Source organism: Cherax quadricarinatus, chromosome 68 (genome assembly GCF_038502225.1).
Source record: "Cherax quadricarinatus isolate ZL_2023a chromosome 68, ASM3850222v1, whole genome shotgun sequence".
NCBI lineage: Eukaryota > Metazoa > Arthropoda > Malacostraca > Decapoda > Parastacidae > Cherax > Cherax quadricarinatus.
Window position 1 is genome coordinate 11,578,471 of NC_091359.1, and position 22,276 is coordinate 11,600,746.

A 22,276-nucleotide genomic window follows, 5' to 3' on the forward strand; every position below is an offset into this window, starting at 1 on the left:
CATGATATATATATATATATATATATATATATATATATATATATATATATATATATATATATATATACATACATACACGTACGTACGGTAAAATTCTTAGTCCAAGGAACAGGGAGGATTTAGCTAGTGAAGATGTGTATATCAAGCTTCTACTTGCAGGATGAGTGAACAATACTTAATGGAGATGAACAGTGTGTTGAATTTATGAATTTGGAAAAGGTATATGATAATGTGGATAGTGAAGGAACGCAGCAGATGTTACAAATGAATGAAATACGTAATAATTTAGTAAAGAGTGATCAGAGAGTGATACACAAGTCATTGTGTGTTCTGCAGGAGAGAAGGGGTCTATTTTCCAGTAAAAACAAAGACTTGTGTGGAAATCGTGATGACACCGCGTTTGTCTTAACACATTTATCGGGAAAATGCAAAAAGCAAAGTAACTGCCGGGATATTGAGCATGATACGAATTATCATGATAGGAAGTATCATGCTTAGTATCCCTCAGTATCTCTCCACAACCGCTGACGCTTTTCTTGAGGAAGGCCGACAAGTTTCAATGGTTGGTGGACGAATTTGGGAGTGCGTGCTGAAGAATGCTACGAATGCGAACTTAGAAAAAAAGGAAGGTGATGAACGTAAGGAAAAGTCTTTGGCCATGAAATATTCAATACTACATTGAGGTCTGTCGTAGTATAGGTCTCGCTGAGTCAGTTGCTGACTGAGATGATTCCTAGTGATCAGGTGTTCAGAATTCGTTATAAGGGATTCGTATAATCTTACCAGTGTTTCATCAATGAATGAGGTTTCGAGGTCACTGGTTTGCGTCATTTTCCTAATCTCTCCCCCCCCCCGCATACACATTAGCGAAGAGGCGGGGCCAGAAGCTGTGAATCGACCCCTGCAACCATGAATAGGTGAGTACACATACATAATAAATAAATTATAGATATATATATATATATATATATATATATATATATATATATATATATATATATATATATATATATATATATATATATATATATATTATTATCACCATGGTGGACCATTAAATGTTTGTTTTTCTTTTTTTTTTCTTTCTTCATTTCTCTTACTTCTCGTTTTTATTTCTCACATAACACAAAAAGCCTCATCTGACTGCTTTCAAATGTTCAGCACAGGTGTACGGTAATTAGGGCAAGATTCTTGAAACAATTGGCAAGTTAAGATACTGTATGAGCAAAGTTGTATAACCTACTAACGGCTTCAGTATTTAATGGCTGATGCATCTTATGACGAGGATAGCAGTATTAAGTAGTGTGTGTGTGTGTGTGTGTGTGTGTGTGTGTGTGTGTGTGTGTGTGTGTGTGTGTGTTCTTGTGGGTAAATTTGTCAATATACTAAATTGATTAAACTTGGAATAGTTGGAATAACTGTGATAACTGAAGAATGCCTCTTCTGATCGGCTTCAAATTTTGTGTCCAGATGTGGTTTCCAGAAAGCAATGATCGCGTTGATACTGAGCCTCATACATCCCACTTTGCCAGTTTTATCACATAATGTTTTCATTTAAAAACGGAAGAATGCTTTATCTTATCGGCTTCAAACCATCAAAGTTAATACATCCCATAAGTATAAGTAGTTTAAAGTGAGGAGAAATTTAAATATATATATATATATATATATATATATATATATATATATATATATATATATATATATATATATATATATATATATATATATATATATATATATGAAACGAAACTGCTAAAAAACTGGAATTGTTAAATTCATAGTAATTACTGAATTTTTTTTCTTTGATTGGCTTTAAATTTTCATTGATTATGAATTTTATTAAAAGGAAAGCTTGGCAAATTTGTTATTTTGGTTTCCATTTAATAACTAGAGAATGACTCTTTCGATCGGCTTCAGACAACTATGCGCTAATGTATCATTATTGGAAATTTTTTTTTATTATTGAATTTGGCATTTTTTGAAAAATATATCAAATTGAACTTTGTTAAAAACCATAAAAACAATTTTCCTCTTACAATTGTAGAGAATTAAAAAAAAATGTAATATACTAAAAGGTACGTGGGATACCGAAAATTCGCATTTTAAAAGGGTTTTTGATTTTCACGAATTTAGTGAAGCCTTAAATCACACATTTTTCACGAATTTAGTGAAGCTTTAAATCACACATTTTTCACGAATTTAGTGAAGCCATAAATCACACATTTTTCACGAATTTAGTGAAGTCATAAATCACACATTTTTCACGAATTTAGTGAAGTCATAAATCACACATTTTTCACGAATTTAGTGAAGCCATAAATCACACATCTTTCACGAATTTAGTGAAGCCTTAAATCACACATTTTTCACGAATTTAGTGAAGCCTTAAATCACACATCTTTCACGAATTTAGTGAAGCCTTAAATCACACATCTTTCACGAATTTAGTGAAGCCTTGAATCACAAATTTGTCCACAATCCCTCCAGGGGACACCTTTTCCGACTGGTTTTAAATTTTCAGTCATGATCAACAACTTCAAAGTGAAGATTCGTGGAACAATTGATAAGTACTGGAGTCCTCTGCTTAGTTTTATATATCCCATTAGGGTAATTATTTTATATGCAGTAACGTGGAAAACCTCTTTCGTTCGGTTTCGAAATATCAACATTCGTGACTCACGAAATCGTAATAACAGGATTAAAAGCAAACCAGGGTACGGGTGGGGTTTGAACCCATGGCGAGTAAGCCATGTAGCTTACGCATTGGTCTAGAGTTTCACGACTCATTCGCTATAGGATGAACACTCGTGTATCCTATGTAGAGGAAGGCTGGTTTAGTTAATGGAGTGTGTAAGAGCCGTATATGCATTTTAAATCTCTAAATTTAATCAAATTATTTATGTAACTGACTTATTTCTAATCAAAGAGGGTGTCTTGATCCTGATGGCAGTCTCTTTATCCAAGGAACTGGACTTAATCTTCCCTTCCATGGATCAAATTTGAGTGCCTCCCACTCCCCAGCGGCTATAGGACCTCCACGAAAATAAAAACATTACCGTGGCTAGATCTATTTGCTATAAACCCGGGTTTAGGAGAGAGACCAAATGACGACGGTTTTCTGTGATAACCTGTAATTACTTCTCAATAATTTGCTTTAAATTTAGATTGATCTATAAGAATCAGATCGAAACATGCTGAGCGCACACATATGGTCAAGATTGATAATAGTTAATATTATATATACATTAATATATATGCTTCCAGTGCATTAGTCAAGAAGATAGTGCCCGAACGCTTGAGAGACTTGGTAGGAGCTCAAGACCCCAGGTTTACTGAAGCAGCGATTCGGTGGGACACCCTTACAGACTCCTCCAGTAGACCAGCTCCTCCCAAACAGCACAAACAGTCCCACTGGGACAAACTGATCATGGAAAAAATCGCCAACACAAAGCTCTCCAATGCTTCAGGAAAGAACAAAGCTCGTCTCCTGGCAGTGAAGGCACCACACTCAGGAGATTTCCTGTTAGCTGTTCCCAATTCCTCCCTGGGCACCCGTCTCGACCCACAGGCCATTCGGATTGGTGTTGCTCTTCGCCTAGCCGCCCCCATCCTCACCGAACATAGGTGTATTTGCGGCAGGGCGACAGCTGATCAATTCGGACTTCATGGTCTCGTGTGCCACACAGCAGAAGGGAAGTATGCCAGACATGAGGAGATCAATGACATAATAAAGAGAAGCCTCGCCACAGCCCGTTGCCCAGCTCAACGGGAACCCCAAGTACACAGGTCTGATGGAAGTCAAAAGCGTCCTGATGGAGCCACTATGCTACCCTGGAAGGATGGAAAGCAGATTGCCTGGGACTACACCTGTGCTGCCACATTGGCAGACACGTACTTGCCATACTCTGTAGTGGAAGGGGGTGGAGCTGCCAGCCACAGGGAGACCCAGAAGATCCGAAAATATGAAGACCTTCCCCTTTGCTATAACTTCATTCCAATAGAGTCGGAGACCCTTGGAGCATGGGGCAAGTGTGCTCTAAAGTTCCTCAAAGAGCTGGGTGAAAAGCTCATCATAGAAACCAAGGACCACAGGGCGACCAGCTTCCTCTTTCAGAGACTCAGTGTTGCGATCCAGAGAGGAAATGCCTGCAGCATTCTGGGCACGCGGCCCACCGCAGGGGAGCTGGACGAAGTATTCGAGATGTAGCTCTGAGTTACCTATGTTGTTTTACTTTCTGATGTATTTTTGTGAATGTTTGGCCAATGTATTTTGTCTTTAAATAAAACATACATGAAATATAGGGGGTGGTAGGAGAAAATTCTCAAACAGCTTCAGGGAGAACCTTGAGTTTTCCCTGAAGCAAGTTTATTCTTTACTCTGAGGAAGAGGGTCCCTATGACAGTTCTAGAGGTGGTACCTCATTATATATATATATATATATATATATATATATATATATATATATATATATATATATATATATATATATATATATATATATATATATATATATATTCTAATATATTAATATGTATAATACAAACATTAAGTCTAAGTAGCATGTGGATTCAGATCTGTCTGGACACATCATCAGATTTATACTGCCTTAGTCTGTTCTGCTTCAGTACACGTAACTTTGGGCACGAAGCACAATATGTTGGTTATCAAAGCCGGACACATCAGTGACTGTGTATTACTTAGAGAGTTACTTTATCTTGTAAATTACTTTCAGTATGTTGGCCACGAGAGATGGGGGAAAATATTTTATGAAATTTAATTTCACCAGTATGTGAATTCGGAATAATACTATTCACAGAGTGCCTTAGTCCACTCGGCAACGTTATAACAGGTCAATGTAGAGAGCCAAAAGTGTTAAAAAAACATATGCCTTTCCCACCAAAATGACTTAAAATTATAAGTATTTAATTGTTTTCGTCGAGTCAAAATACGCATACATCGCAAAAGTAAATTCTAAAAAAAATTATCAGATATGGAGCGAACAAAAATGGTTTTTCTCAGCACAAAGCAGTAAAAGCAGGAAGAGAAATATTGGGGCTTGGCTCAGCGGAGGATGTACTCGGTGTCTGATCAGGCATGTTAAGGCTATCAAACACCCGTGTGTGCGAATGTGCAAGTGTGTGTGTGTGTATGTGTATGTGTATGTTATATATATATATATATATATATATATATATATATATATATATATATATATATATATATATATTTATATATATATATATATATATATATATATATATATATATATATATATATATATATATATATATTATTGCATATATTGCGTGTGTGTGTCTGTCTCTGTGTTGTTGGTTTGTGTTTGTGTGTATGTTTGAGTGTACGAGTCGCGCGTGAGTGCGCACTTATAATTAAGGAAGGTGAAATACACAAATGGCTAGTGATGATTCCCAGGTTCATGGTCATGAAATAGGAAAGCTGTGACGTGCACCATGAGCAAGGCCAGGAAGGCAGCTGAACAGTATATAACGCGGAGACATGAAGCCAGCAACAGTACAGTTTGGGTCTGCTGCCTTTCTATAACAACCATGGTCAGTCTTTCATATTTCAAATATCTTAAAGTGATTACAAGTATGTTTTTATGCTTAAAATTATATGATGAATCAATAGTTGTAGAAAAAATTGTCAATATTGCTCGTGAAAGTTGTCTTTCTCTTATTCAGAAACTGTTGCTGGTGACCATTAGTGCTGCTCTCCTGGTGGGATCCTCCAGGGTGAACGGAGGACACATTGGAGGCGGCGGCGGCGGCTTTGGCGGAGGACACATTGGAGGCGGTGGATTTGGAGGCCATGGTGGTGGCGGGTTTGGCGGAGGCCACATTGGAGGCGGTGGATTTGGCGGCGGTGGCTTCTCCGGAGGCCGATATGGAGGACGTGGAGGATTTGGCGGTGGTGGATTTGGAGGCCATGGTGGTGGCGGGTTTGGCGGAGGCCACATTGGAGGCGGCGGGTTTGGCGGAGCATTTGGTGGGGGTAAGAGAGGTTTCGGAGGCTCCCATGGCGGCATTGGTGGAGGATTTGGCGGCGGCGGGATTGGCGGCGGATTCTCTGGAGGACGATATGGAGGACGTGGAGGATTTGGCGGTGGTGGATTTGGTGGTTCCCTCGGAGGGTTTAGTGGAGGATTTGGAGGCTCCCATGGCGGGTTTGGTGGTGGATCTGGTTTTGGTTCTCATGGCGGGAGCTTCGGCCGCAGCTACGGTTAAGGAAAAACATCCTACATTTATCCCAGTTCTTCAACAGTTCTGACAACGAAGATTTGACTGCTGTACCTAATGTCTAATTACTGATTCTGTACTTTATTTATGTACCACAAATAAACTTTTCCATACCACAAATTACAGCTTCATTTTACCAAGTTTTTAGTATTGAATTAAAACCAAAATGTTACCTCTCTCTGTGTCGAATGAGAAGAAAAGGCGTCCAAATACCTATTACAATGTGTTCGTTTTATACTTAAAAACTTGGCTTATTTCTTATACCTCTGCATACTAAAGTGTCCAACATTGATAGTGGATTATTTTCTTCATTTTCTTCTTTCAACTTAATTTTGCTCGGTGAATTGCGATGATCTAGGAACAGTAGTATATGTTGATAAATTAGACACATGTGCAACTCTTGGGTATCTTTATTAAGGAAACGTTTCGCCACACAGTGGCTTCATAAAGATACCCAAGAGTTACACAATGTCTAATTTATCAACGTGTCGGTTCTGTGAACCATTCATCTACAACACGGTAGTGAATATATTATGGAGTGACTGAAGATCCGCAAATACATCATTACCGTGTCTTAGTCAACTAAACTTGGTCAGTTATAGCAGTCAGAATCATTGCAATGTCGTCATACTACACCGACTACATAAGGAATAAGAAATGTGTCATACCTGAGTATCTGTATTTAAAGATGTTTCGGCAATAATTCAAAACAGTAATGACATAAAATAACAGCTGGTGAGATCAGTCCTAAAGCCTTGCAGAATTATATGCAGAAGACTGTGAAAAACGAGGTGATCAGTTTTTTAGCCTGAAATGAAAAAGAAGTTAAATCTGCAAATAAAATTGTCTCTCAACGATTTAATCATCGACTTTCGTTGCTGGAATACTGTCGAGACACAAATAACCCGCACATAAAAGAGAGAAGCTTACGACGACGTTTCGGTCCGACTTAGACCATTGACAAAGTCTTGGTCAATGGTCCAAGTCGGACCGAAACGTCGTCGTAAGCTTCTCTCTTTTATGTGCGGGTTATTTGTGTATCGTTCCAGTCACGGTATTGTGCCTTTTTTGTTATTTATACTGTCGAGACGTGTGTAAAAATGGGTTATCGAAAGACACTTAGATGCCTGCATTTAGAAGATTCCATACTCCGACTGTGACAAATATTATTTTGTGGTAATGATTTAAAACGTCGACTTTAGAAGCATAGATACTCTATGCGCACAGGGAATAATTATAAATAAACCATACCACGGGGGGATAGAACCCGCGGTCGGAGAGTCATAAAATTACAGACTGCATTTCGACACATAAGTAGAGTGAATCGTAGGGTAAACTTTAATGTCTATAAAGTTCTGATGGGATGTAACAAAACAGCAGAGAATGATTAGGATATATGTCAAAAATAGCAATGTTCCTAATTTCAACACTATGAAAGTGAACGTCAGATCATTCTTACATATATTTCTATCTTTAAATTTGACTAACTGTTAATGAACGTAACTGACCCTTAGAAAGTTAGCCATAGAATTCCATTAACGTTAAGTTAAACCACCGTCCTTCATGAATGAGAGTAATTTTATTGTATTTAATACATAGCATAAGCATTCGTTTAGTTGTGGAATTTTGGAAGCTAGTTGTCTATTTGGCTAGCCTTAAAAACAGGTTGGAAAAATTTTGAGACAATTTGGATTCTGTAGGGACCTGCTTGGCGAGGGCCAGCAAGCTCACAACTACTGCTACACGTGTCTGCACTCAGCGTGTTGTTACATGTCGTGCCGATTTGGTAAAATTGGTCAATTAGCAAGAACTCGTTTAAAATTAAGTCCTTTCTAAAAAAAATTCTCTTATACGTTTAAACATACATTTTTTCATTTATGTTAATGTAAAAATTAATAATTTTGTACGAAAAGAACCTTAGAAACCTTGTCTAACTTTATTATAAAAAGCGCAATTTAATTTAGCATAATCCAGCTAAATATATTTTAGATAAGTTTACAATAATTTAATAAATAAACACAATAAAATATATTTTTTTTTTCGTTAGGTTCAGAATGCTTTTTGTGAAATTATTACATGCACAAATTTTCGCTTGCCATATTCGGCAAGAAGAGCGTTGCTATTTAAACCAAAATAGCATGTTTTACCTATTCGGCACGACTTATATTTTCAACGAACCGGCCGTATCCCAACAAGGCAGGTGACCTAACAAAAGTAAAAAAAGCTTTTCTTTTTAAATTTAGTAATTTATACAGGAGATGGGTTACTAGCCCTTTGCTCATAATATTTAAGCTCATGGCTTACGGAGGAAGAATTCTTTTCCACTTCCCTGTGGAGAAAGGAGGAAATAAAGAAGACAAGGTACTATGCAGAAAATAAAAGAAACTCAGATGGGGATACTCACCTAATTGTGGTTGTAGGGGGTCGAGACGCGGCTCCTGGCCCCGCCTCTTCACTGAGTTCTACTAGATCCCCTCTCTCCCTGCTCCATGAGCTTTATCATACTTCATCTTAGAGCTATGTATGGTTCCTGCCTCCACTACCTCACTTGCTAGGCTATTCCACTTGTCTATGACTGAAGAAATACTTCCTAACATCCCTTTGACTCATCTGAGTCATCAACTTCCAATTATGACCCCTTGTTTCTGTGTCCCCTCTCTGGAACATCCTGTCTCTGTCCACCTTGTCTATTCCATGCAGTATTTTGCATATATTTTGCATATACATGTGTACATATATGTGTGTACATGCATGTGTAGTGTGACCTAAGTGTAAATAGAAGTAGCAAAAGTGGACCCCCGGTTTACAATCAGCTACCAATGCGACCAATTATGCAAGTGTATTTATGTAAGTGCGTTTGTATGTGTATGTTTGGGGGTCTGAAATGGACAAATCTAATTCACAATAATCCTTATGGGAACAAATTCGGTCAGTACTGGCACCTGAACATACTTCTGGAATGAAATAATATCGTAAACCGGGGGTCCACTGTATAACTGTTATCTCGACTGTTTATGAGACAGAAAAAAGACACCAGCAATCCTATCATGTAAAACAATTACAGGTTTTCGTTTTACCCTTGGCAGGACGGTAGTACCTCCCTTGGCGGTTGCTGTCTAGAGTCTACCAACCTTCTACCTAGGATATATATTCACACAGTTGAACACAATTGAGGAGCGCAGGAGTTTGGGGCGCCGACTCCCCCCCCCCTCCCCAAGCAGTCGGAAATTCGCGTATAACTTTTTACTCCCCATATCTCCAAAATTATATATATATATATATATATATATATATATATATATATATATATATATATATATATATATATATATATATATATATATATATATATATATATGCGGAGAATGTAGCTGGTCTGCATATTGATCAATATATTGTTTATTATCAATAAGATCGAGTATGTGTTTATATAATACTCCATATTTACTTACGTGTTTGTGTAAATTCACCGAAGATAACACTTAATCCTGATAGTCATTAGTATAAATACGAACTTATTTCCTTCCCCTTCATATCCAAAGATAAATATAAGCGAGAGTAAAAAAAAAAATCTATTTCCTTATCCATGGCTTCATGAGGAAACCTGGTAGGTCATGACAGGACACCAATACCTTGTTACACATGACACCGGTGATAAGATTGCTTCGGATCATACCATATAATTATTCTCATGCAATATATACATTGAATGTAATTAATATTCTTTATACATGTTTAAATACGTGTCCTGAGTTAAATGGACTTAATAACTATTTTGTTAGTGGTGCAGTCTATAAAGAAAAACAAGATGTGACCCGTGTAATAAATCCAACACATTTACTTGACAGTGTCTAAGATTAGGTTGATGTAAATGTTGCAATCCATTATTGCTATCAAGATTTTATTCCACTTTTCTTCCTTCAGAGTGATACAATGTAGAACTGACTTGGTCTGCATTTTAGTTAGTGATAAACTAGAAATTACCAAGCCAATTGAGCGCTTGTCTACCAGCAATTGTCGTGAGCAAATTCTTATGTTACTGAGAGAATATGTTGAGGTGTCTCGTTTCCGCTACTTTTCGCTGTTATTTCTCTCGGTATTTACTGGGGAAGCTTTTCCTTATCTTATCAATTATATTTACCCCTAAGAAACCAGTTAGGGAACTATTCAAAGAAATAGAAATAAATTTTCTGATGTTCAAAGAATCATAGAAATGTTTGCTAAGAAAAATGTTATCGTTGGAACAAATGGACAGCCAGGAGAATGGATGTTTGAAGAGGCGTCTGGTCCCTCAGATTATGTCACTAACGTTCCATATTCACCTATTTGTGTTTGCAGGAGTCAAGTCAAAGCTTGTGTGTGTGTGTGCGTGTGTGTACTCACCTAATTGTACTAATCTATTTGTGGTTGCAGGGGTCGAAACTCAGCTCCTGGCCCCGCCTCTTCACTAATCGCTACTAGGTCCTCTCTCTCTGCTTCCTCAGTTTTGTCATGCCTCGTCTTAAAGCTATGCATGGTTCCAGCCTCCACTACATCACTTGCTAGGCTATTTCACTTCCTGACGTCTCTGTGACTAAAGATGTACTTAATAGCATCCCTCTGACGTGTCTAAGTCGTCAACTTCCAACTCTGACCCCTTGTTTCTGTCCCCTCTCTCTGGAACAGTATTTTGTATGTTGTTACCATGTCTCCCCTGACCCTCCTGTCCTCCAGTGTCGTCAGCCCGATTTTCCTCAACCTTTCTTCGTAGGACATTCCACTGAGCTCCGGAACTAGCCTTGTTACAAACCTTTGTACTTTCTCTAATTTCTTGACGTGCTTGACCAGGTGTGGGTTCCAAACTGATGCTGCATACTCCAGTATGGGCCTGACGTACACAGTGTACAATGTCTTGAACGATTCCTTACTAAGGTATCGGAACGCTGTTCTCAGGTTCGCCAGGCGCCCATATGCTGCAGCAGTTTTCTGGTTGATGTGTGCCTCTGGAGATGTGCTCGGTGTTACGTTCACCCCAAGATCTTTCTCCGTGAGTGAGGTTTGCAGCCTTTGTCCACCTAGCCTATATTCTGTCTGGGTCTTCTTTGCCCTTCCCCAACCTTCATGACTTTGCATTTAGCAGGGTTGAATTCTAGAAGCCAGTTGCTGGACCACGTGTACAGCCTGTCCAGGTCTCTTTGTAGTCCTGCCTGATCCTCATCTGATTTAATCCTTCTCATTAACTTCACATCACCTGCGAACAGGGAGACTTCAGAGTCTATCTCTTCCATCATGTCATTCACATATATAAAAAATAGCAGTGGTCCTAGGACTGACCCCTGTGGGACCCCTCTCGTCACAGGCGCCCACTGTGATACCTCATCACGTACCATGACTCGTTGTTGCCTCACTGTGTGTGTGTGTGTGTGTGTGTGTGTGTGTGTGTGTGTGTGTGTAATGCTGAGAGAGAGAGAGAGTGAGAGAGAGAGAGAGAGAGAGAGAGAGAGAGAGAGAGAGAGAGAGAGAGAGAGAGAGAGAGAGAGAAAGAAAGAGGGGGTGAAACATGGAGATAGTCAGAAAGAATAGGTATTCTGACAGTTGACTTGTGTTTCTTATCATTAAGGAAGCTGAACTACGCAAGCGCTGGATGATGTGCACCAGGTTCATGGTTATGGTATAGGAAAGCGGTGACAAGCACTATGAGCAAGGTCAGGAAGGCAGCTGAACAGTATATAACGCGGTGACGAGAAACCAGCAACAGTACAGTTCAGGACTGCTGCCTTCCTATAACCATGGTCAGTCTCTCTCACATATTTCCAATATCTTACAGGATTAAAAAGAGTGTTCTTATGTTTTATATTATACAACGGCTTTATAGATCTAGAAAAAAAATGTCAATATTGATCGTGAAAGTTCTCTCTTTTATTCAGAAACTGTTGCTGGTGACCATTAGTGCTGCTCTCCTGGTGGGATCCTCCAGGGTGAACGGAGGTCACATTGGAGGCGGCGGCGGCTTTGGCGGAGGACACATTGGAGGCGGTGGATTTGGCGGTGGTGGATTTGGAGGCCATGGTGGTGGCGGGTTTGCCGGTGGTGGCTTCTCCGGAGGCCGATATGGAGGACGTGGAGGATTTGCCGGTGGTGGATTTGGAGGCCATGGTGGTGGCGGGTTTGGCGGAGGCCACATTGGAGGCGGCGGATTTGGCGGTGGTGGCTTCTCCGGAGGCCGATATGGAGGACGTGGAGGATTTGGCGGTGGTGGATTTGGTGGCTCCCTCGGAGGGTTTGGCGGAGGATTTGGAGGCTCCCATGGCGGGTTTGGTGGTGGATCTGGTTTTGGTTCTCATGGCGGGAGCTTCCGCCGCAGCTACGGTTAAGGAAAAACCTAAATTTATCCCAGTTCTTCAACAGTTCTGATAACGAAATTTTGACTGCTGTACCTAATGTCTAATTACTGATTCTGTACTTTATTTATGCACCACAAATAAATTTTTCCATACAAAAAATTATATCTTTATTTCGCCAAGATGTTAATATTGAAATAAAACCAAAATGAGACCTTATTTTGTGTCGAAAGAGTAAAAAAGGCGTCCAAATGTGTTGGTTTTATTTATACTTATAAAAGTTGCCGTATTTCTAATACTTCTGCATATTTAATGTCCAAAAATGAAAGTGGTCTAATTTCTTGATTTTTCAAATTTCGACTTGATAAATCGACTCGGGGAATTGAGATGGTCTAACAACCGCAGTACATTGTACATGACGGAAGGACTGCAAATACATCATTAACCTATCGTAGCCAAATGAATATAGTCAACTACAGATATAAAAATCATTGCAATAATGGTGTACAATGCAGGTTAGATAAGGAACAATAAACGAGCAACACCTGATTATTTTGTTTGCACATGTTTTGCCAACATTTTAAAGCAGTGATGTCATACAAAGACAGTAGGTGAGGTGATCAGTCCCTCAGCCTTGCTGAACTATATACAGTAGACAGTGAAAAATGAAGTGATCAGTCCCTTAGCTTGGGAGCTTAAATCGAATTTAAATCTGCAAATAAAATTCTCTCAACGATTTAATCATCGGCTGTTGCTGTTGGAATACTATCAAGACATTTGTGAAAATGAAACTTCGGAAGACAGTTTGATTATTGCACTTAGAATATTCCATGTTCCCACCGTGACAAAAATTATTCTTATAAGAGCTTCCTCTCACGCTTAGCAGAGCCTGATTTGGTAAAATTGGTCATTTAGCAAGAACTCGTTTAAAATTAAGTCCTTTTTAAAAATTTTCTCTTATACGTTTAAACATACATTTTTTCATTTATGTTAATGTAAAAATTAATAATTTTGTACGAAAAGAACATTAGAAACCTTGTCTAACTTTATTATAAAAAGCACAATTTAATTTAGCATAATCCAGCTAAATATATTTTAGATAAGTTTACAATAATTTAATAAATAAACACAAAATTTTTTTTTCGTTAGGCTCAGAATGCATTTTAGTGAAATTATTACATACACAAGTTTTCGCTTGCCTTATTCGGCAAGAACAGCGTTGCTATTTAAACCAAAATAGCATGTTTTACTTATTCGGCACGACTAATATTTTCAACGAACCAGTCGTATCCCACCAAGGCAGGTGACCTAAAAACATAAAAGATTTTCTTTTTAAATTTAGTAATTTATATAGATGGGTTACTAGCCCTTTGCTCATGGTATTTAAGCTCATGGCTTACGGAGGAAGAATTCTTTTCCACTTCCCTGTGGAGAAGGGAGTAAATAAAGAAGACAAGGTACTATGCAGAAAATAAGAAACTCAGATGGGGGTATTCACCTAATTGTGGTTGCAGGGGGTCGAGACTCGGCTCCTGGCCCCGCCTCTTCACTGAGTGCTACTAGATCCCCTCACTCCCTGCTCCATAAGCTTTATCATACCTCATCTTAAAGCTATGTATGGTTCCTGCCTCCACTACCTCACTTGCTAGGCTATTCCACTTGTCTATGACTGAAGAAATACTTCCTAACATCTTTTTGACTCACCTGAGTCTTCAACTTCCAATTGTGACCCCTTGTTTCTGTGTCCCCTCTCTAGAACATCCTGTCTCTGTCCACCTTGTCTATTCCACGCAGTATTTAGTATATATTTTGCAAATACATGTGCATATATATGTGTGTACATGCATATGTAGTGTGACCTAAGTGTAAATAGAAGTAGCAAAATATAACTGTTATCTCGACTGTTTATGAGACAGAAACAAGACACCAGCAATCCTATCATCATGTAAAACAATTACAGGTTTTCGTTTTACACTCACTTGGCAGGACGGTAGTACCTCCCTGGGTGGTTGCTGTCTACCAACCTTCTACCTAGGATATATATTCACACAGTTGACCCTTGAGCAGCGCGGGAGTTTTGGGCGCCGACCCATCCCCCCTCCGCAAGCAATCAAAAATTTGGGTATAACCTTTTACTTCCCATATCTCCAAAAAGTTTTCCAATATATTTATGAAAAAAAATGCTTATGTGGGGACTGACCCAGTTCAAACCCGTGTGGTTCAAGGTCAGATATATAAATTATATATATGTCGTGCCGAATAGGCAGAACTTGCGATCTTGGCTTAAATAGCAACGCTCATCTTGCCATATAGGACAAGCGAAAATTTGTGTATGCAATAATTTCGCCAAAATCATTCTGAACCTAACGAAAAAAATATATTTCACTGTGTTTGTTTAGTATTAAATTATTGTAAACAAATCTAAAATATATTTAGTTGGGTTAGGCTAAAATAAATTGTTTTTATTATAATAAGGTTAGGTAAGTTTTCTAAGATTCTTTTGGAGTAAAATTAAAAATTTTTACATTAACATTAATGAAAAAATATATCTTTAAACGTATAAGAGAAAATTTTAGAAAGGACTTAATTTTAAATGAGTTCTTGCTAATTGATCAGTTTTACATATTCGGCACGACATATATATATGTATATATATATATATATATATATATATATATATATATATATATTTTTATATATATATATATATATATATATATATATATATATATATATATATATATATATATATATATATATATATATATATATATGTGTGTGTGTGTGTGTATGCTGAGAATGTATCTTGTCTGTATATTGATCAATATATTGTTTATTATCAATAAGATCGAGTATGTGTTTATATAATACTCCATATTTACTTATGTGTTTGTGTAAATTCACCGAAGATAACACTTAATCCTGATAGTCATTAGTATAAATACGAACTTATTTCCTTCCCCTTCATATCCAAAGATAAATATAAGCGAGAGTAAAAAAAAATCTATTTCCTTATCCATGGCTTCATGAGGAAACCTGGTAGGTCATGACAGGACACCAACACCTTGTTACACATGACACCGGTGATAAGATTGCTTCGGATCATACCATATAATTATTCTCATGCAATATATACATTGAATGTAATTAATATTCTTTATACTTGTTTAAATACGTGTCCTGAGTTAAATGGACTTAATAACTATTTTGTTAGTGGTGCAGTCTATAAAGAAAAACAAGATGTGACCCGTGTAATAAATCCAACACATTTACTTGACAGTGTCTAAGATTAGGTTGATGTAAATGTTGCAATCCATTATTGCTATCAAGATTTTATTCCACTTTTCTTCCTTCAGAGTGATACAATGTAGAACTGACTTGGTCTACATTTTAGTTAGCGTTAAACTAGAAATTACCAAGCCAATTGAGCACTTGTGCTACCAGCAATTGTGTCGTGAGCAAATTCTTATGTTACCGAGAGAATATGTTGAGGTGTCTGTCGTTTCCGCTACTTTTCGCTGTTATTTCTCTCGGTATTTACTGGGGAAGCTTTTCCTTATCTTATCAATTATATTTACCCCTAAGAAACCAGTCAGGGAACTATTCAAAGAAATAGAAATAAATTTTCTGATGTTTAAAGAATCATAGAAATGTTTGCTAAGAAAAATGTTATCGTTGGAACAAATGGACAGCCAGGAGAATGGATGTTGGAAGTGGCGTCTGGTCCCTCAGGTTATGTCACTAACGTTCCATATTCACCTGTTTGTGTTTGCAGGAGTCAAGTCAAAGCGTGTGTGTGTGTGTGTGTACTCACCTAATTGTACTCACCTATTTGTGGTTGCAGGGGTCGAAACTCAGCTCCTGGCCCCGCCTCTTCACTGATCGCTACTAGGTCCTCTCTCTCTGTTTCCTCAGCTTTGTCATGCCTCGTTTTAAAGCTATGCATGGTTCCTGCCTCCACTACATCACTTGCTAGACTATTTCACTTCCTGACAACTCTGTGACTAAAGATATACTTAATAGCATCCCTCTGACGTGTCTAAGTCGTCAACTTCCAACTCTGACCCCTTGTTTCTTTGTCCCCTCTCTGGAACAGTATTTCATATGTTGTTACCATGTCTCCCCTGACCCTTCTGTCCTCCAGTGTCGTTAGTCTGATTTTCCTCAACCTTTCTTCGTAGGACATTTCCCTGAGCTCCGGAACTAGCCTTGTTGCAAACCTTTGTACTTTCTCTAATTTCTTGACGTGCTTGACCAGGTGTGGGTTCCAAACTGGTGCTGCATACTCCAGTATGGGCCTGACTTACACAGTGTACAATGTCTTGAACGATTCCTTACTAAGGTATCGGAACGCTGTTCTCAGGTTCGCCAGGCGCCCATATGCTGCAGCAGTTTTCTGGTTGATGTGTGCCTCTGGAGATGTGCTCGGTGTTACGTTCACCCCAAGATCTTTCTCCGTGAGTGAGGTTTGCAGCCTTTGTCCACCTAGCCTATACTCTGTCTGGGTCTTCTTTGCCCTTCCCCAACCTTCATGACTTTGCATTTAGCAGGGTTGAATTCTAGAAGCCAGTTGCTGGACCACGTGTACAGCCTATCCAGGTCTCTTTGTAGTCCTGCCTGATCCTCATCTGATTTAATCCTTCTCATTAACTTCGCATCACCTGCGAACAGGGAGACTTCAGAGTCTATCTCTTCCATCATGTCATTCACATATATAAAAAATAGCAGTGGTCCTAGGACTGACCCCTGTGGGACGCCTCTCGTCACAGGCGCCTACTGTGATACCTCATCACGTACCATGACTCGTTGTTGCCTCACTGCGTGTGTGTGTGTGTGTGTGTGTGTGTGTGTGTGTATGTGTGTGTATGTGTGTGTGTGTGTGTGTGTGTGTGTGTAAAATGTTGCTGAGAGAGAGAGAGAAAGAGGGGGTGAAACATGGAGATAGAGTCAGAAAGAATAGGTATACTGACAGTTGTCTTGTGTCTCTTATCATTAAGGAAGCTGAACTACGCAAGCGCTGGATGATGTGCACCAGGTTCATGGTTATGGTATAGGAAAGCGGTGACAAGCACTATGAGCAAGGTCAGGAAGGCAGCTGAACAGTATATAACGCGGTGACGAGAAACCAGCAACAGTACAGTTCAGGACTGCTGCCTTCCTATAACCATGGTCAGTCTCTCTCACATATTTCCAATATCTTACAGGATTAAAAAGAGTGTTCTTATGTTTTATATTATACAACGGCTTTATAGATCTAGAAAAAAAATTGTCAATATTGATCGTGAAAGTTCTCTCTTTTATTCAGAAACTGTTGCTGGTGACCATTAGTGCTGCTCTCCTGGTGGGATCCTCCAATGTGAACGGAGGTCACATTGGAGGCGGCGGCGGCTTTGGCGGAGGACACATTGGAGGCGGCGGATTTGGCGGTGGTAGCTTCTCCGGAGGCCGATATGGAGGACGTGGAGGATTTGGCGGTGGTGGATTTGGAGGCCATGGTGGTGGCGGGTTTGGCGGTGGTGGCTTCTCCGGAGGCCGATATGGAGGACGTGGAGGATTTGGCGGTGGTGGATTTGGAGGCCATGGTGGTGGCGGGTTTGGCGGAGGCCACATTGGAGGCGGCGGATTTGGCGGTGGTGGCTTCTCCGGAGGCCGATATGGAGGACGCGGAGGATTTGGCGGTGGTGGATTTGGTGGGTCCCTCGGAGGGTTTGGCGGAGGATTTGGAGGCTCCCATGGTGGGTTTGGTGGTGGATCTGGTTTTGGTTCTCATGGCGGGAGCTTCGGCCGCAGCTACGGTTAAGGAAAAACCTAAATTTATCCCAGTTCTTCAACAGTTCTGAAAACGAAATTTTGACTGCTGTACCTAATGTCTAATTACTGATTCTGTACTTTATTTATGCACCACAAATAAATTTTTCCATACAAAAAATTATATCTTTATTTCGCCAAGATGTTAATATTGAAATAAAACCAAAATGAGACCTTATTTTGTGTCGAAAGAGTAAAAAAGGCGTCCAAATGTGTTGGTTTTATTTATACTTATAAAAGTTGCCGTATTTCTAATACTTCTGCATATTTAATGTCCAAAAATGAAAGTGGTCTAATTTCTTGATTTTTCAAATTTCGACTTGATAAATCGACTCGGGGAATTGAGATGGTCTAACAACCGCAGTACATTGTACATGACGGAAGGACTGCAAATACATCATTAACCTATCGTAGCCAAATGAATATAGTCAACTACAGATATAAAAATCATTGCAATAATGGTGTACAATGCAGGTTAGATAAGGAACAATAAACGAGCAACACCTGATTATTTTGTTTGCACATGTTTTGCCAACATTTTAAAGCAGTGATGTCATACAAAGACAGTAGGTGAGGTGATCAGTCCCTCAGCCTTGCTGAACTATATACAGTAGACAGTGAAAAATGAAGTGATCAGTCCCTTAGCTTGGGAGCTTAAATCGAATTTAAATCTGCAAATAAAATTCTCTCAACGATTTAATCATCGGCTGTTGCTGTTGGAATACTATCAAGACATTTGTGAAAATGAAACTTCGGAAGACAGTTTGATTATTGCACTTAGAATATTCCATGTTCCCACCGTGACAAAAATTATTCTTATAAGAGCTTCCTCTCACGCTTAGCAGAGCCTGATTTGGTAAAATTGGTCATTTAGCAAGAACTCGTTTAAAATTAAGTCCTTTTTAAAAATTTTCTCTTATACGTTTAAACATACATTTTTTCATTTATGTTAATGTAAAAATTAATAATTTTGTACGAAAAGAACATTAGAAACCTTGTCTAACTTTATTATAAAAAGCACAATTTAATTTAGCATAATCCAGCTAAATATATTTTAGATAAGTTTACAATAATTTAATAAATAAACACAAAATTTTTTTTTCGTTAGGCTCAGAATGCATTTTAGTGAAATTATTACATACACAAGTTTTCGCTTGCCTTATTCGGCAAGAACAGCGTTGCTATTTAAACCAAAATAGCATGTTTTACTTATTCGGCACGACTAATATTTTCAACGAACCAGTCGTATCCCACCAAGGCAGGTGACCTAAAAACATAATAAAAGATTTTCTTTTTAAATTTAGTAATTTATATAGATGGGTTACTAGCCCTTTGCTCATGGTATTTAAGCTCATGGCTTACGGAGGAAGAATTCTTTTCCACTTCCCTGTGGAGAAGGGAGTAAATAAAGAAGACAAGGTACTATGCAGAAAATAAGAAACTCAGATGGGGGTATTCACCTAATTGTGGTTGCAGGGGGTCGAGACTCGGCTCCTGGCCCCGCCTCTTCACTGAGTGCTACTAGATCCCCTCACTCCCTGCTCCATAAGCTTTATCATACCTCATCTTAAAGCTATGTATGGTTCCTGCCTCCACTACCTCACTTGCTAGGCTATTCCACTTGTCTATGACTGAAGAAATACTTCCTAACATCTTTTTGACTCACCTGAGTCTTCAACTTCCAATTGTGACCCCTTGTTTCTGTGTCCCCTCTCTAGAACATCCTGTCTCTGTCCACCTTGTCTATTCCACGCAGTATTTAGTATATATTTTGCATATACATGTGCATATATATGTGTGTACATGCATATGTAGTGTGACCTAAGTGTAAATAGAAGTAGCAAAATATAACTGTTATCTCGACTGTTTATGAGACAGAAACAAGACACCAGCAATCCTATCATCATGTAAAACAATTACAGGTTTTCGTTTTACACTCACTTGGCAGGACGGTAGTACCTCCCTGGGTGGTTGCTGTCTACCAACCTTCTACCTAGGATATATATTCACACAGTTGACCCTTGAGCAGCGCGGGAGTTTTGGGCGCCGACCCATCCCCCCTCCGCAAGCAATCAAAAATTTGGGTATAACCTTTTACTTCCCATATCTCCAAAAAGTTTTCCAATATATTTATGAAAAAAAATGCTTATGTGGGGACTGACCCAGTTCAAACCCGTGTGGTTCAAGGTCAGATATATAAATTATATATATGTCGTGCCGAATAGGCAGAACTTGCGATCTTGGCTTAAATAGCAACGCTCATCTTGCCATATAGGACAAGCGAAAATTTGTGTATGCAATAATTTCGCCAAAATCATTCTGAACCTAACGAAAAAAATATATTTCACTGTGTTTGTTTAGTATTAAATTATTGTAAACAAATCTAAAATATATTTAGTTGGGTTAGGCTAAAATAAATTGTTTTTATTATAATAAGGTTAGGTAAGTTTTCTAAGATTCTTTTGGAGTAAAATTAAAAATTTTTACATTAACATTAATGAAAAAATATATCTTTAAACGTATAAAAGAAAATTTTAGAAAGGACTTAATTTTAAATGAGTTCTTGCTAATTGATCAGTTTTACATATTCGGCACGACATATATATATGTATATATATATATATATATATATATATATATATATATATTATATATATATATATATATATATATATATATATATATATATATATATATATATATATATGTGTGTGTGTGTGTGTGTGTGTGTATGCTGAGAATGTATCTTGTCTGTATATTGATCAATATATTGTTTATTATCAATAAGATCGAGTATGTGTTTATATAATACTCCATATTTACTTATGTGTTTGTGTAAATTCACCGAAGATAACACTTAATCCTGATAGAGTCATTAGTATAAATACGAACTTATTTCCTTCCCCTTCATATCCAAAGATAAATATAAGCGAGAGTAAAAAAAAATCTATTTCCTTATCCATGGCTTCATGAGGAAACCTGGTAGGTCATGACAGGACACCAACACCTTGTTACACATGACACCGGTGATAAGATTGCTTCGGATCATACCATATAATTATTCTCATGCAATATATACATTGAATGTAATTAATATTCTTTATACTTGTTTAAATACGTGTCCTGAGTTAAATGGACTTAATAACTATTTTGTTAGTGGTGCAGTCTATAAAGAAAAACAAGATGTGACCCGTGTAATAAATCCAACACATTTACTTGACAGTGTCTAAGATTAGGTTGATGTAAATGTTGCAATCCATTATTGCTATCAAGATTTTATTCCACTTTTCTTCCTTCAGAGTGATACAATGTAGAACTGACTTGGTCTACATTTTAGTTAGCGTTAAACTAGAAATTACCAAGCCAATTGAGCACTTGTGCTACCAGCAATTGTGTCGTGAGCAAATTCTTATGTTACCGAGAGAATATGTTGAGGTGTCTGTCGTTTCCGCTACTTTTCGCTGTTATTTCTCTCGGTATTTACTGGGGAAGCTTTTCCTTATCTTATCAATTATATTTACCCCTAAGAAACCAGTCAGGGAACTATTCAAAGAAATAGAAATAAATTTTCTGATGTTTAAAGAATCATAGAAATGTTTGCTAAGAAAAATGTTATCGTTGGAACAAATGGACAGCCAGGAGAATGGATGTTGGAAGTGGCGTCTGGTCCCTCAGGTTATGTCACTAACGTTCCATATTCACCTGTTTGTGTTTGCAGGAGTCAAGTCAAAGCGTGTGTGTGTGTGTGTGTACTCACCTAATTGTACTCACCTATTTGTGGTTGCAGGGGTCGAAACTCAGCTCCTGGCCCCGCCTCTTCACTGATCGCTACTAGGTCCTCTCTCTCTGTTTCCTCAGCTTTGTCATGCCTCGTTTTAAAGCTATGC

General features: G+C 38.3%; 4 protein-coding genes across 5 annotated transcripts in view; all 4 read left to right on the forward strand.

The window, feature by feature from the left end:
* Positions 1-12,753, forward strand: part of LOC138854763 (uncharacterized) — a 593,204-nt gene extending 580,451 nt beyond the window's left edge. For both annotated transcript variants that reach the window (XM_070099682.1, XM_070099683.1), the window contains 2 exons: positions 11,861-12,032; positions 12,168-12,753. In XM_070099682.1, the coding sequence (XP_069955783.1) occupies positions 12,030-12,032; positions 12,168-12,614 (450 nt within the window). In that variant the 5' untranslated portion in view covers positions 11,861-12,029 and the 3' untranslated portion in view covers positions 12,615-12,753. The remainder of the gene's footprint in view (positions 1-11,860; positions 12,033-12,167) is intronic.
* LOC128697611 (uncharacterized) overlaps positions 1-22,276 on the forward strand; it is a 230,879-nt gene that overhangs the window by 198,950 nt on the left and 9,653 nt on the right. The window lies entirely within an intron of this gene.
* LOC128697613 (uncharacterized) lies at positions 5,527-6,376 on the forward strand. Its single transcript, XM_053789443.2, has 2 exons — positions 5,527-5,574; positions 5,707-6,376. The coding sequence occupies exons 1-2, from the start codon at positions 5,572-5,574 to the stop codon at positions 6,247-6,249; spliced, it is 546 nt and encodes a 181-aa protein (XP_053645418.2). The 5' UTR covers positions 5,527-5,571; the 3' UTR covers positions 6,250-6,376.
* LOC138854726 (ctenidin-1-like) lies at positions 17,589-18,537 on the forward strand. Its single transcript, XM_070099498.1, has 2 exons — positions 17,589-17,750; positions 17,887-18,537. Exons 1-2 carry the CDS (start codon positions 17,748-17,750, stop codon positions 18,379-18,381), a joined length of 498 nt encoding a protein of 165 aa, XP_069955599.1. The 5' UTR covers positions 17,589-17,747; the 3' UTR covers positions 18,382-18,537.